Here is a 14,273-nt window from a genome sequence, read left to right on the forward strand (position 1 = left end):
TGAAATGGATATACATGACAAAAATATGAGAAAAAGAAGGCGAAACCCCCAGTACATAATATCATTATGTAAGAAAGAAGAAAATGTTAATATTTCAGATAGATATAAGAAAAATAAAATAACTGTTGAACATGATGATAATAATATAGTAAACAAGAAAAGTGAATACCATATGAAAAAAGAATATGATACAAGGAATAAATGTGCTTTAAAGACTAAAGCTACAGATGATAAAACGAACGAATTAGAAAATTCAATAAACCATAATTCTAAATTAGATAATTTTAAATTAGAAAAGGAAGATAAAATAGAAATAGAAAAAATTAGTTTTGAAGATATGAAAGAAAAACTTATAAACGAAAAAGTTATTAAAAAAAAATGTGATATAATATATAATACCATAAATTCACAAAGTAAAATAACAAAATCAGAAAATGGAAAATTAAATTATTTGGAAAATAAGGATAACATAATAAATGAACGATTTAATAAAAGCGTATCTTTATCAGAACATGATATATACAAAAATATAGAGCAGATACCTGTAATACATACCACAATGGAAGAATTATCAAACCCTATTTTATTTTTTGAAAAATATAACTCTATTGGATTAAAATATGGAGCTGTGAAAGTGAAACCTCCTAAATTTTTTAAACCACAATTTAATCCTTATTATTTAAATATGAAATTTAATATAAGAAAACAAAAAATTAATGAATTAAAATATGGAAAAGAATTTGATCATCCCGAGGAATATTGGTCCTTATATGAAGTGTATAAATATAATGAAATGCTTGAAGTTTTGCATCTACCAAAACATCAAACTGGTTTAGAATATGTTGAAAGGAAATATTGGAATATAATTAATAATGAAAAAGAGGAAATAGTGTCAATATATGGTGCCGATTTACCTGTATCCAAAAACCATCCTACGTGCCTTTTTCAGAACAGTCTCAAAATTGAAAAATTAAAAAAAAATAAAAGTAGAAGTTGTGATAGTAATTCCATTAGTAACAGTGTCAATAAACCACAAATGGAAATGAGTACTGGTTACGCAAAAGGTTCAGATAATATCAAACATGATAGTGGATATAAGAGGGGAATACCTGGTGACGTAGGAAATAATATGTCACCTTGTGATAATCGTAAAATGAACAATTATAACAGTGTTTCATATTTATACCCCTATAATAATAATAATATAAATAATAACGGTAACTTATGTAATAATAGTATTATAATTAAAGAAGAGATAGGGAATAAAGGTAGAAACGAAATAATAGATGTAATAAACATTTCTGATGATGAAAATTTAAAAATCCAAAGTAGATACAGTTTAAGTAAGAGAATGCATGCACAAAATCAGGGTATGAAACTTGCTAACTGTGTTAACGATAGTAATAATAGTGTATGTACGCATAGCACTTTAGGCTATAGCAATAACAATAATTATAGAAATAGTAATAGTAATAGCAATAATAACTGCAATAGTAATAGCATTAGTAATTGCCATGGTAACTGCATTAGTAATTGCAATGGTAATAGCATTAGTAATTGCAATTGTAGGAGTGCTAGTAATTGCAATAGTAGGAGTACTAGTAATTGCAATAGCAGGAGTACTAGTAATTGCAATAGTAGGAGTACTAATAATTGCAATAGCGATACTATCAATAGTAATAGAGATAATAGTGAATATAGTAATAGTTATTTAAGGGATAAATATGTGAAGAAAAAAGTGAACCCCTTTTTAAAACAAAAAAAAGAAAAATACTATTTAGAAATAAATAATATAATTAACGGAATTAGTGAAAATTTAAATATAAAATCTTTACCTTTTATAAAAGGTTCTATGTTAAAAAATGTAGATATCTCTATTGAAGGAGTCAATATACCGTGGTTATACGTTGGAACCCTTTTTTCCTCCTTCTGCTGGCACACGGAAGATAATTATTTTGCATCAATAAATTATCAGCATTGGGGCAAACCAAAAATATGGTATGTTATACCCCCTCGCTATAGTGACAAAGTGGAAGATGTAATTTACGAATATTTGAAAGAAAATAGCAAAAGAAAAAAGAAAAAAAAAAAAAAGGTAAAAAATAAGAAAAAACAAGCTAAAAATGTTATTCCAGAAGAATTAAAAAGGAAACTAAAAGAAAGGGCATCTACTACTACTTTTAGTGCTACACCTTGCATGAAAAATTACAAAAGGGTTAAAAATATGCATTTTACAAAAAATAGCGCAAAATTCAGCTCAACTAGTGCTAGCAGCGGTGCTAGTAGCGCTAGCAGTACTAGAAGTAGTAGTAGCACTAGTACTACTAAATTAATTCAGGAAAATTGTCATTTCTTGGATGTAGATATAAATGATGTTGATTTATTATATAGAAAATCTTGTATAAACTACAAAATTATAGATAAAAAACAAATACATTTTAAAAAGGAGAATAACAAAAATAAAATTTATAAATTAACTATACAAGTGCCAATTGAGGTTTTTTTAAAAAATAATATCCCTGTGTTTAAAAATATTCAAACAAAAAATGAATTTATTTTTTTATGGCCAAAAACATTTCATGGAGGCTTTAATTCAGGTTATAATTGTAATGAAGCTTGTAATATAGCTCCAACTTTTTGGCTATTTTATGGATTACAATCGTATTATAACTATAAATATTTCCGCAATACCTGTATATCCATACACTTCATTTTATTTTCTAATATATTGCATTATCAAGAATATACCTTTAGTCAACTGAAGCATATAATATATACTCTACGATATATACTAACGGATGAGTATAAATTTTTCAAAGATAGCAAAACAATATTTGTAGATTTTACATTAAATAGGGATGCCCTTTTAAATAACAAACTTATGAACTATTCAAAGCATATATCGCTCGATCTTACCAAAATGTATACAAATTTTGAATGCCAAAAGAATAAGCATTTCTTTTTTGAAAATATAAAAAGCAAGCTGGAATTTTTTTATAAAGATTGTGATGCCTGTAACTCACCAACCTTTAATAGTAAGAAAACATAATATTTATATATTTTTATGTTTAAAAAATTATATATATAAAATATATACATGCATTATATATATGCATTATATATATGATGTACATGCATATATATTATATATATGCATATATATATATATATATACATAGCCAGATATATATATATACATAGCCAGATATATATATATACATAGCCAGATATATATTTATATAATTAGTAATAAATAATATATAAAAAATTGAAAAAAAAAAAAAAAAGTAATATAAAATGGAGATTAAAAACAATAATTAAAAAAAATCGAAGCTAAAGAATAAAAAAAAAGAACAGAAAAATAAGGATAAGAAGTAGAAAAATTAAATATAATAATATCGAACAAATATATGTTAAATGCAAAATAATAACAAAAATGAGAATTAGAGCACAATCAAAATTAAAATAACACTATAAATTATATGAACAATAATAATAATATATGGCACTATATAGCTATCTAAATATATAAAATATTTTTTATTTATGATTATCTATATTGTAACCTTTTCAATTTCGCAGGTTCAATTATATGCCCACATTCAAATGACATTTTATGCATTCACTGTTCTGATGAGCACAGTTGCAACTGTAAATTTAAGTACGTATTAAAAAAAAATTTAAAGCTTAATATATAAAATTACATGCAAAACCGTTAATATTTTATATATAATATATACATATGCTATAGATATTTTTTTATATATGCATGTATGCAATGAAATATGAATATATTATATATATATATATTTTTATTTATATATATTAGAGTTGCCTTAAAAAGATATACCCTTTTAGAAATGATGAAATTATTAACCCTTTTAATCCACTATGCCAATAAAATAGTAAGTAATTCATAAAAATTTATTTGTTTGTTAAACGTGAATAAAATTAATTCAGTGTATGAAATTTTTTTATTTAGTTCTTAGTTCCTTTTATTTTTTATATCTGCATAATATTTGTATATACCATATATGAATTTTTTCTTATAAATTTCAATATCTTATTGTAATTTTTTTTTATATATATTTATTATTATTCGTTTCAAGTATGATTATACTTGTTAGTAAGTTCTCTAATATATGCTATTAATTAGTTTGTAATGTTCCAGGTGTTAGTTTTTCATATGTTGTGTGTTCAGCATATGAAAGTAGTTAGTTTACAGCATTTTCCACTTGTACTAGTACAGATTGTTCATTGTTTTTTCGTAATTCACCACTTTTTAGCAATTTTTATGTATGTTTGCATCATATTTTTTATGTTACATATATATATTTGTCTCGTGTATTTTTAGTGTTTCTATATTATTTCGTAGTATTTTACTTATTGGGCATTTTGTTTGTGCAAGGTTAATGTAGTTTTTTCCTACTTCCTTATCAACTTTTTTGTGGATTTTTACAATTTTTTCATGGTGATTAGCATATTTTTAGATTTTTATTTATTATTTTTTTTTTGTCCCTTATTTTCCATTTTTTTTTTGTGTTATATATATTTTCCTTTTTGTTACTGTTATTAATAACTAATTTGTGACTAGTAATATCTCTCTTAAATTTTTTTCTAGTTCATGTATGTGATAATATATAATACTTTTTTTTATTGCCCATATGCATTTTTATAGTATTATTTCTACATTATGAATTTTTTTCGACATTTAGAAAACGAGTAATGAAAGGGACATAGAATTCGATGATATACCGGATTATAACTCCTTAAAAATTTTTGAAGATAAAAATTCTATTAAACTATATAATATGATTCGTGAGACCAAAAAATCAGAAGTGGAAAAAAGATCTAAGTCAACGAATTATATTGACTTGGAAAATTATTGCTTAGAAAGAATAAACAACGTTGGTAATGAGAAAAGGCCAAGGGATAAAATGAAAAAAGAGAAAAACTTTGTTTTAGAAGATTATTACACAAGTTCAAATCATTTTAAAACAAAATTAACCCTAAAATATTTTCTTCTAACGTACGAGGAAGAAATGGAAGACAATCCTTTGAAAATTCTGCCTAAAATCATTGCTTAAAACTATCTTCTATTATTTATATATATATATTTATATATAATATTATGAAGATACAATTATTATAATATGTAAATAGATGAAAAAAGGAATGTTTATGTAATTTTATTATTTTCTTTGCATTTGCTATATAAAATAAGGAATATTTTCTTTAAATACTCTATAATGATTTATTAAAGTGTAATGTGTTCAACCATTTTTACTATTTTTCTTACTTACACATTATAATAATACTAGTTTATTTCTTTCTATTTTTTTTTTTTTTTGTATAAAACTGTCCATAGTTTTTAAACTATTTCCCTTTTTTTTGGTTTTCAGATAATCATTAAAACTATATGTTTTATTTTTTTTTTTAAAATAACATTTTTAATGTTATATTATTGTTTTATTGTTTTATTTTTTTTTTTTTCTTATTATGTTATTATATTAAAAAAAAAGTTTATTTGTTCTTATTTTTCATTTATTTATAACATAATTTTTTTACGTTAATTTCATATTTATTGTTTTAATTAATAAATTTTTTGTTATAAAAAATAAATAACTTTTATTTTTATGTTTAATTAAATGTATTATATGTTATCAATTTTTAAATAGTATTCATATTTCTGTATTACAGAAAAAATATGTAAAAATATAATTAATTTGTGATAAGTATGTAGATAATTGCTATAATTTTTTATAATAAATAAAAAAATTATAATTATCGAGACACTCAGAACTTGTTTATTATTGCGTATGTATTTTTTTTTTTTTTTTTTTTTTTGAGCGAATAATAATAACGACATACCGATTCTGTAAGCAGCTTGTACTCTTTTTTCTTTTTCTTTTTTTTTTTATTTATATATTAAATAATCCTTATTTTGAATATATGGTGCATTAAGGGCTTTATATGAAATGAGAGTAGTTATATATAAATGAAATTAAATAATTTAATATTATGAACACAAATATAAAAATTATGATATTACAATGTATGTGGAAAAATATGAAGAAAGCATAAAATAATAATATAGCATCTCTATATGTTTAATATCATATCGCAATTTAATATTGAAAAAATAAAAAAATATGTAGAATACTAACCGTGAATATCTTAAATATGTTTTCATGTCGTGTGGATTGTGTTTACGAACTTTGCTATATGTATTAATAGATAAATGTTTATATTCAAATTTTTGCATGCACAATTATTTTTTTAAACATGTACAGTAATAATTTTAATTGTTTCATATTTTTATGTTATGAAAATTATTTTTATATATTTTTACATAGTTAATGCATGTGCATTCAATGACATGAATTGATAAAAGATAAAAAACAAAGAAAATATAAATAAAATATTTAGATGAATACATAGTACTAAAAAAATGATTAAGGAAAACAATGAAGAGCAAAGTGGAAAATATGAAAAGAAAAACACTGACAATGAATTTTATACACCCAAATCAAGCTTATCCATTGAAAGCATAAGTAGTGATATAGCTTTTAAAAACTTATATAAGTATGTTTATAGGAATGTTAGAGACGACTGTATAAATAAAAAAAAGTACCACATAAAAAATAGAATAACGTCTGAAAAAAAAAAGAATAAATTTTCCAAGGATCATTATAAGGGACAACCTATACTAAACTATGTAAAAAAAACGAAGAGATTAAGTAATATGTCTTTTTTGAAAAATGATGTTAAAGAAGGTATAAATAAGAAGCATGCTGCAGTTTCAAATGAAAGTTCTACTAGGAAGTTTAATGAGAAGGCAGTTACCATAAAAAGGAATGAATATGCAAAAAAAAGACCATTTTCTGAAAGTGCAACAAACATTTTAAGATTCTTTAAAAATATGGATATAAATCAAAAAGGAAAGGAATTACGTACTAACAATAACAGTAACAATAACAATAACAGTAACAATAACAATAACAGTAACAATAACAGTAACAATAACAATAACAGTAACAATAACAGTAACAATAACAATAACAGTAACAATAACAGTAACATTAGTGGTCATAGAAACATTATTACGAAGGAAGGCCATTTAATATGTAATGATCTCAGCAATTTATTATATAATGAACAAAACAATGTGTTACGTAGTGAACAAAGTAGTATAGTATATAATGATAAAAATATGATTACATGTGATGATCGAAAAATGACTGAATATATTAATTTCGAAAAGAATTTCTATTCAGTTATAGGGGGGTGCTATAAAAGGGTGAGAAGTGAAAATTACGAAAGAAATATATCGTATGAAGAAAAAGTTGTACTAGAATATCAGCAGAAACATGACGAATGCGAGAAATATTATGAATATTTGGAAATTATATATTTATATTGTAAAAAGTATTTTTTATATGATAAAATGGAATTCGTTAGTAATTATTTATTTTACAAGAAGAAGAACCTAAGAAACTTAATTTTTTTAATTGACGCACTATTCCTAAAAAAGAAGTACGTTGAGCTGTTATCCATACTAAGAAGTAATAAACATTTGTGGATTTTTTCTTGCAAAAAAGGGAGGAAAAAAACAAAAGGAACAAACAGTAGAAATAAGAGAGCATTCAACAAGAGAAGAACACCAATGAGAAAAATCATTCGCACATGTAATGGTAGAAGGAGGAGCAATAAGTGTGAAGGAAAAAACGACAAATTGCTGATATGCCATAACCCTTGCTATGACCAGATATATCGCAGAAACCTTAGTGATAAGTGTACTGTTGGCAGTGTTTTCAACAATATCAACCAAAATGAAATGTCTTTATGTGAAAAATTATCAAGGAATATGAAAAATAAAAATTGTAAAAATAACGAAATTACAGAATTCCATAAATTAAAGGAAAAGGCTCCAATAACAGGAGACACAAATTCCTACAATATAGATTTGAGTACAAGCTATAAAGAGGCTCCAAACGCAATCATTCAGTTAAAAAAGCACATGAAAAAGGATATAAAATATAAAAGGAATGCTTCCAAAAAAATTTATTGTATAAATTACATTGCTTTTGTAAAAATATTGTCTTTAGTCAAAATGAAAAATAAAAATTGTTTAAATAAGTGCATAAAATTTATAAATAAAATAGATAAAAAATGCGTTTTAAATAAAAATGCTCACTATTTGTTACAAATAATTATATATATATATGAACTGAAAGGCTTATATAATAACGCTTTAAGATATTCGATATTATTATTTTTGAACTGCCCATCCAATCCACAAATTATTCTTAAGCTCTTTAGTTTTTCTGTACTATGTTTAAAAGACGAAATTCGATTAATTCTGCTAGCTAAATACCATAAGAAAATTGCTTGGTTAAAATATTTTCTCTTTTTTATTTTATACTCGGTTAATTACCAATTTCAAAATAAAAAGCTTTTTAATAACTTCCTTTTTCTTATTGAAAATGTAACGAAAAATAACAAGAAAAAGAAAAATATATATATATCCAGAAGAACTAAAAATAATGAATGCCCTCACCAAGATAGGGTATATATAAACGATGATAGCTCCGAAAATTGCTATAATAGATTAGAAAATAAAAAAGATGATATGAAAAAGGAAATATCAATTATTAATAACTTAGTCTATGAACAAAATATCAAAGAACATAAGATCTCAAGTAGCGAAGCATTCGAAAGGAACGATAAAAATAAATATAATGAGAAGAGTATGAGGAACAACTGCAAAGAAAAGAGTGAAAGCAACCTATATAAGGAAGGGAGGAATAAGAGGGAATGTATCGAAAGTTGTGAAGGGAGAGAAAAAAGAGGAAAGGATTATTTGGAGATATCATCTTTTTTGATATATTCCCGTATTAGATTTCACTTAGATAAAAATAAGGAAAATTCTAATGTATATATTTATAAGAAAATTATATTGTATAGTTCTTTGTATAACATAGTAACATTGTATGATGTTTATAACTATATTAGAAAAAATAAATTATCAAAACATTTTCCAAAATTTTTCTTATATTCCAAATTATTTATAATGATAAATATTAAAAAAAGTTTTTATGAAAGAAATTATATAATGTGTTATAGTCTAAGCAAATTGTTATTAATGGAACATATGTATGATTCTTTCACAATAACATTTTTTGTAAATTCTTCTTATTTATTAAATAAAATAAGCTGCATTAAAAATCTAGCTGTTGAATTAAGAAGAAATAAAAAATATATCTATTATTTATTCTGCAATGCAGCTTTATTACTACATTTTAGGCAAGTCGAAAGATCTATACAAATATATAAATATATAGTTGATTCTTATAAAAATATTTTTTCTGATTTATATCTTTATTCCTTGTTTAATTTAATATACTCACTTCAGATAACACAAAAAGCTCATCAAATTATTTTTCTTTGTAAAAATTTAAATAAGTTATTTTTTCATAATATCCATGTGTATATTTTACTATCGTATTATTACTTTTTAAATGTTATACCCACTAAATCTTATTCTTCCCTCATAAGAGCTTATAACATATATAATTATCACCCTCACATATTTTATGTTCTCTCCTATCTAGCATTATCACTTAAAAAGTATGCATAAAAAGGGGTTATATATATATATATTTATTATAGGCAACAAATATATATATTTTTAAAAAATATATATATATTATATTTGTCACTGTATGCATAAATAAATGTAGTGCACTATTTAAATTAATAATAGTATAAGGCAATAAATAAAAATGTTGAACAAAAAATGATATGTTACTGTTTTCATGTACAGGAGCAAACTCCTTTTTATATATGCATATGATTAAATCTCTTTTTTATGTAAAACAAATATCAATGTTTTATAAGAATTAATTTTTTTTCCAGATAATAAATACAAAAATAATATCTTATTTATGTGCATTATAGTTAAATAGAACTAGAAAGATTAAAGAATAAAAAAAATAAAATAAAATAAAATAAGAGAAGAAAATGAAAATGAAAAAATTGAAAAAAATTATACCTTTTGAATTAGCTTTATATTTTTTTCCGTTTTTCTATATATTTACAATTATATTTTTTAGGTATAAAGAATATGTTGCTTTTAGCGAATTATCTCTTTATTTCAGTTTAAAAAATCGAACACTGCGGAATTATATTTTTACAAAAATTTATAAAAGTCAGCTTAAATATGTACCCACTTACTTGTTATATTACAATTTTAAAAGGATGAACACATACGATATGAAAAATAGTATTACAAATTTAGGTAATTTCATATTTTATGAATACTTTGAAAATCTAATAAAATCATATGTAATTTCTTACTTTTTTTCTGGTAAGAGGTATAACATAATAAAAGAAAAAATTAGTAAAATGCGTGTAAATACTAATATTATTTCAAATTTTTACTTATTTAATTTTTTGACATTAAAAATGTATTTTATATATTCAAAAGAATATATAAATATGTGCTTATACATGTGTATATGTGTTTTTAATTCTACATCTAAAAAAAATATATGTTTTTATATTTCACTAAAAAATTAAAAAAATATTTTTTTTAAGGAAAAAGTTGAATTTCCTTATTTTAAGTGAAAATTTATGCATAATTGCATTAAATTTTTTTTCTAAGGATATAAAGCTATTGCACCGTAAATAAAAATAAAATTGTATAGAAGTAATGATAAATACATTCTAGAAATAACAACGAAATACATATATGTTTTTTTTTTATTAATTATTTCCAATACTCAGTTTTAAAATATATTGCTAATATTAAAAGGTCTCTGAAGAAAATGCAGTTATGCATAAAAAATAATTTTTATTAAAAGGTAAACAGCTGCTATTCTCTTTTTTAAAATATTTCAAACATGTACATGCTTTAATATATGTAGTATATATATGTAGAAATCATATATTTTTTTTTTAAATATATATAATTTGTTCAAAATAATTCAATATATTTTATTAAATATATAGTATGTCTTAAAATTATACTGTATTTTTCATAGTTATATACTATTTACTTTATTCTCCATAATATAAATTTTGCACCGATATTTTTTTAAAATAAAGTGCACTAGTAAAGTTTATGTGTAAAATAGGATAATTATTAGCAATTTTTTATTTTTCTTGCATATTTGAAATAACTATAATTCAAATAAACAAATATAGATTTACATACACTTTCTATTATTACTGTAATCAATATAATGGATAAAAGGACATGATATACGGTTTCTTGTATATAATAATTATTCTAGTAATTTCTGATAATATATAGCAAGATTAACATTAATTCTTGTATAGATGTATAGAGGTAAGTTCAAAGTTCATTAAAAAAAAATTGGCAAGTTAAAAACAGAATTTCTTCAGAAAATTTTTTTTTATTAGAGGACATGAAGTGTTTAAATTATCTTTAGATGTGTTAAATTTTTTTATTTGATTAAATTTATATAAAGAAAAAATTTAGTTTTCTTTCACTTTTTTGCAATATATAAAAAGTAAGGTCATGTTATATATATTTAAATACTTCAATGCTTTTAAAAGAACATTTTAACGTTCATTATAATTGAGTACTCACTGTGACAATATACCATTGAATTGTGTATATTTACGTATATATATTTATATATATATTCATATGAACGCAAGATTACACAAGTATAATTACAGGCTCATGCGCAGAAAGTGCATGAGCTACTCATTACTCTACATTATTCGAACTTTGTTTATCCATTTCATTTTTGTTAATTATGAACATCATTGAATCAAATAAAGAAAAGGAAAGGATAAATTTACACAGTCATATTAGCGGCTTGGGTTTAGATGCAGATGGTTTTGTATATGATATAAATTTTATAGCGCAAGAAAAGAAAAATGGAAAAATTTGCAAAAATGAACAAAATGGGATTACATTTCAAAATGATATTACACATAACATTTTACTAGATCAGGTGAAGTATGAGGAGAAATATAATGAATATGATAGTAATTATGAGGCGTCAAGTAATGGCGATGACTCTAGTGAAGATGATGAAGTAAAAAACTTTTATAACTGTAAAGGTATGATTGGACAAAAGAAAGCTAGAGAAGCTGCAGGTATATTTATCAATTTAATTAAGGGAAAAAATATTTGTAAATGTTTATTATTAGCTGGACCAAGTGGAAGTGGTAAAACTGCAATAGCAATAGCAATAAGTAAAGAAATTAGTGAAGATTCTATTCCTTTCTGTATATTTAATGCATCTCAGGTATATTCTTGTGAAGTTAAAAAAACAGAAATACTAACTCAATACATAAGGAAAAGTATTGGAGTAAAAATAAAAGAAATTAAAGAAGTATTTGAAGGGGAAGTAGTAAAATTAGAACCATTTTATGATGATACATATGAAGAAAAAAAAATTTCTTATGTACACATTACCTTGAAAACGTTGAAAGAGCAAAAAAAAATTAAGATACATTCTTCAATATATGAAAATATACTGAAAGAAAAAATTCAAGAGAAAGATGTTATATATATTGAGTCTCATAGTGGAATAGTTAAAAGAGTAGGGAAGTGTAGCTTATATCATGATATGTTTGATATAGAAACAGATACTTTTGTTGATCTACCTAAAGGAAATGTTCATAAAAAAAAAAACATTATTCAAAATGTTACATTATATGATTTAGACGTATCTAATGTTCAGCCAAGAGATAATATTCTCAATTTCTTACAAAATTCGAAATCAAAAAAAACAGAAATAACAGATAAATTAAGAAATGAAATTAACAAAATTGTTTATAAATATGTAGATCAGGGAATAGCCCAAATTATACCAGGAGTTCTGTTTATTGACGAGGTTTGAATATTATCGTATCAAATAATTTAACACACTACAATATTAATACTTGTTTATGTATATATGCATTAACATGCACAAATGCAAATAAATATATATATACATTTGAACCTGTGAGACATAACATTTTTTATGCAAAGAATATTCGCTAAACCACGTGTTCTTATGCCAAATAACTACGTGTTTATGGTCTTGCTTTTGCTTCTTTGTTTTTTCTCAGGTTCATATGCTAGATATTGAATGTTTTACTTACTTAAATCGAACTCTAGAATCCAATTTAGCACCTATTCTTATTTTAGCAACAAACAGGGGAATTTGTAATATAAAAGGTACCCTGTTTATTTCTTATTTTTTCCTGATCACTGTGTTATATATACTTACTCATATTTGCAAGCATACATACATATTCATATTTTGCGTTTCTAACTAGGAACGAATATAATATCCGCTCATGGAATACCCGTAGACTTGTTAGATAGAATAATAATCGTTAAGACTATGTTGTATAATAAGGAAGAAATACTACAGGTATATGTGTAAATATATATACACGTTAATTATATTAGATTTATATGTTTAATGAATTTGTATACTGACAGTTCTTAACATTTTATAAAACCGTATTCTCTTTTTTTTTTTCTGTTTTTTTTTTTTTTCCCCTTTTGATATTGAAAATTTAAGGTCCTAAAATTAAGATGTAAATTTGAGAAAATCAAAATTGAAAGGGAAGCCTTAAATTATTTAGCGGACATCGGTAAATCTGACATATAAAAACCATTGTGTAGATTAAATTTTATACCTATTATTATTAATTTTTTTTTTTCCTTCTTTTTCCCCTTTCTACACCTCTATTTTATTATTATTTATTTATCTTTATACTTTGTCTTCACCATTCCAGGTATAACATGTTCCTTAAGGTATGCTATTCAACTTTTGACACCTGCAAAAATATTGTCAAAAAGAAAGGGAAAAAAAAGGATAAGCAAAAATATTGTTGAAATCGTTTCTTCGATATTTTTTGATACAAAAAGATCAACACAGCTACTGTTAGATGATAAAAATAAGTATATGTATTAGTGTGTAATAATACTTTTATGGTCTTCTGTCTTATCTTAATAAAACTATATCTCATTTAATAAATCAACCGAATGTATGCCATGTGTTTGAAGTATAATTTGTGATATAACAATACAAATATATATACATATACTCATGAGCATACATTTATATACATATTTCTATTTGTTCAATTTTACCCATTTAGTTACACAATTTACTGTTTACATATATATTGTGTGTGGCTCTGGTAAAATACACCATTCCATATGCTACTTTTAACAAGTTCATTTCATTTTATTTTATCTTCAAACGAGAGAAAATTTAAATTAAAATTTT

General features: G+C 23.3%; 3 protein-coding genes across 3 annotated transcripts; all 3 read left to right on the forward strand.

Moving 5' to 3' along the window:
* Nucleotides 1-4: 4 nt before the first annotated feature.
* MKS88_005524 (JmjC domain-containing protein 1) lies at nt 5-5,087 on the forward strand (the record flags this gene model as incomplete). The annotated part of the gene is made up of 4 exons (XM_067218794.1): nt 5-3,035; nt 3,583-3,661; nt 3,830-3,905; nt 4,716-5,087. The coding sequence occupies 4 exons, from the start codon at nt 5-7 to the stop codon at nt 5,085-5,087; spliced, it is 3,558 nt and encodes a 1,185-aa protein (XP_067070734.1).
* Nucleotides 5,088-6,451: 1,364 nt separating this feature from the next.
* MKS88_005525 (uncharacterized protein) lies at nt 6,452-9,640 on the forward strand (the record flags this gene model as incomplete). The annotated part of the gene is made up of 1 exon (XM_067218795.1): nt 6,452-9,640. One exon carries the CDS (start codon nt 6,452-6,454, stop codon nt 9,638-9,640), a length of 3,189 nt encoding a protein of 1,062 aa, XP_067070735.1.
* A 2,149-nt stretch (nt 9,641-11,789) lies between these two features.
* MKS88_005526 (RuvB-like helicase 1) lies at nt 11,790-13,955 on the forward strand (the record flags this gene model as incomplete). Its single annotated transcript, XM_067218796.1, has 5 exons — nt 11,790-12,878; nt 13,099-13,207; nt 13,309-13,406; nt 13,560-13,632; nt 13,777-13,955. The coding sequence occupies 5 exons, from the start codon at nt 11,790-11,792 to the stop codon at nt 13,953-13,955; spliced, it is 1,548 nt and encodes a 515-aa protein (XP_067070736.1).
* Between the last annotated feature and the right edge of the window lie 318 nt (nt 13,956-14,273).

This window comes from Plasmodium brasilianum, chromosome 14 (assembly GCF_023973825.1).
Source record: "Plasmodium brasilianum strain Bolivian I chromosome 14, whole genome shotgun sequence".
NCBI lineage: Eukaryota > Apicomplexa > Aconoidasida > Haemosporida > Plasmodiidae > Plasmodium > Plasmodium brasilianum.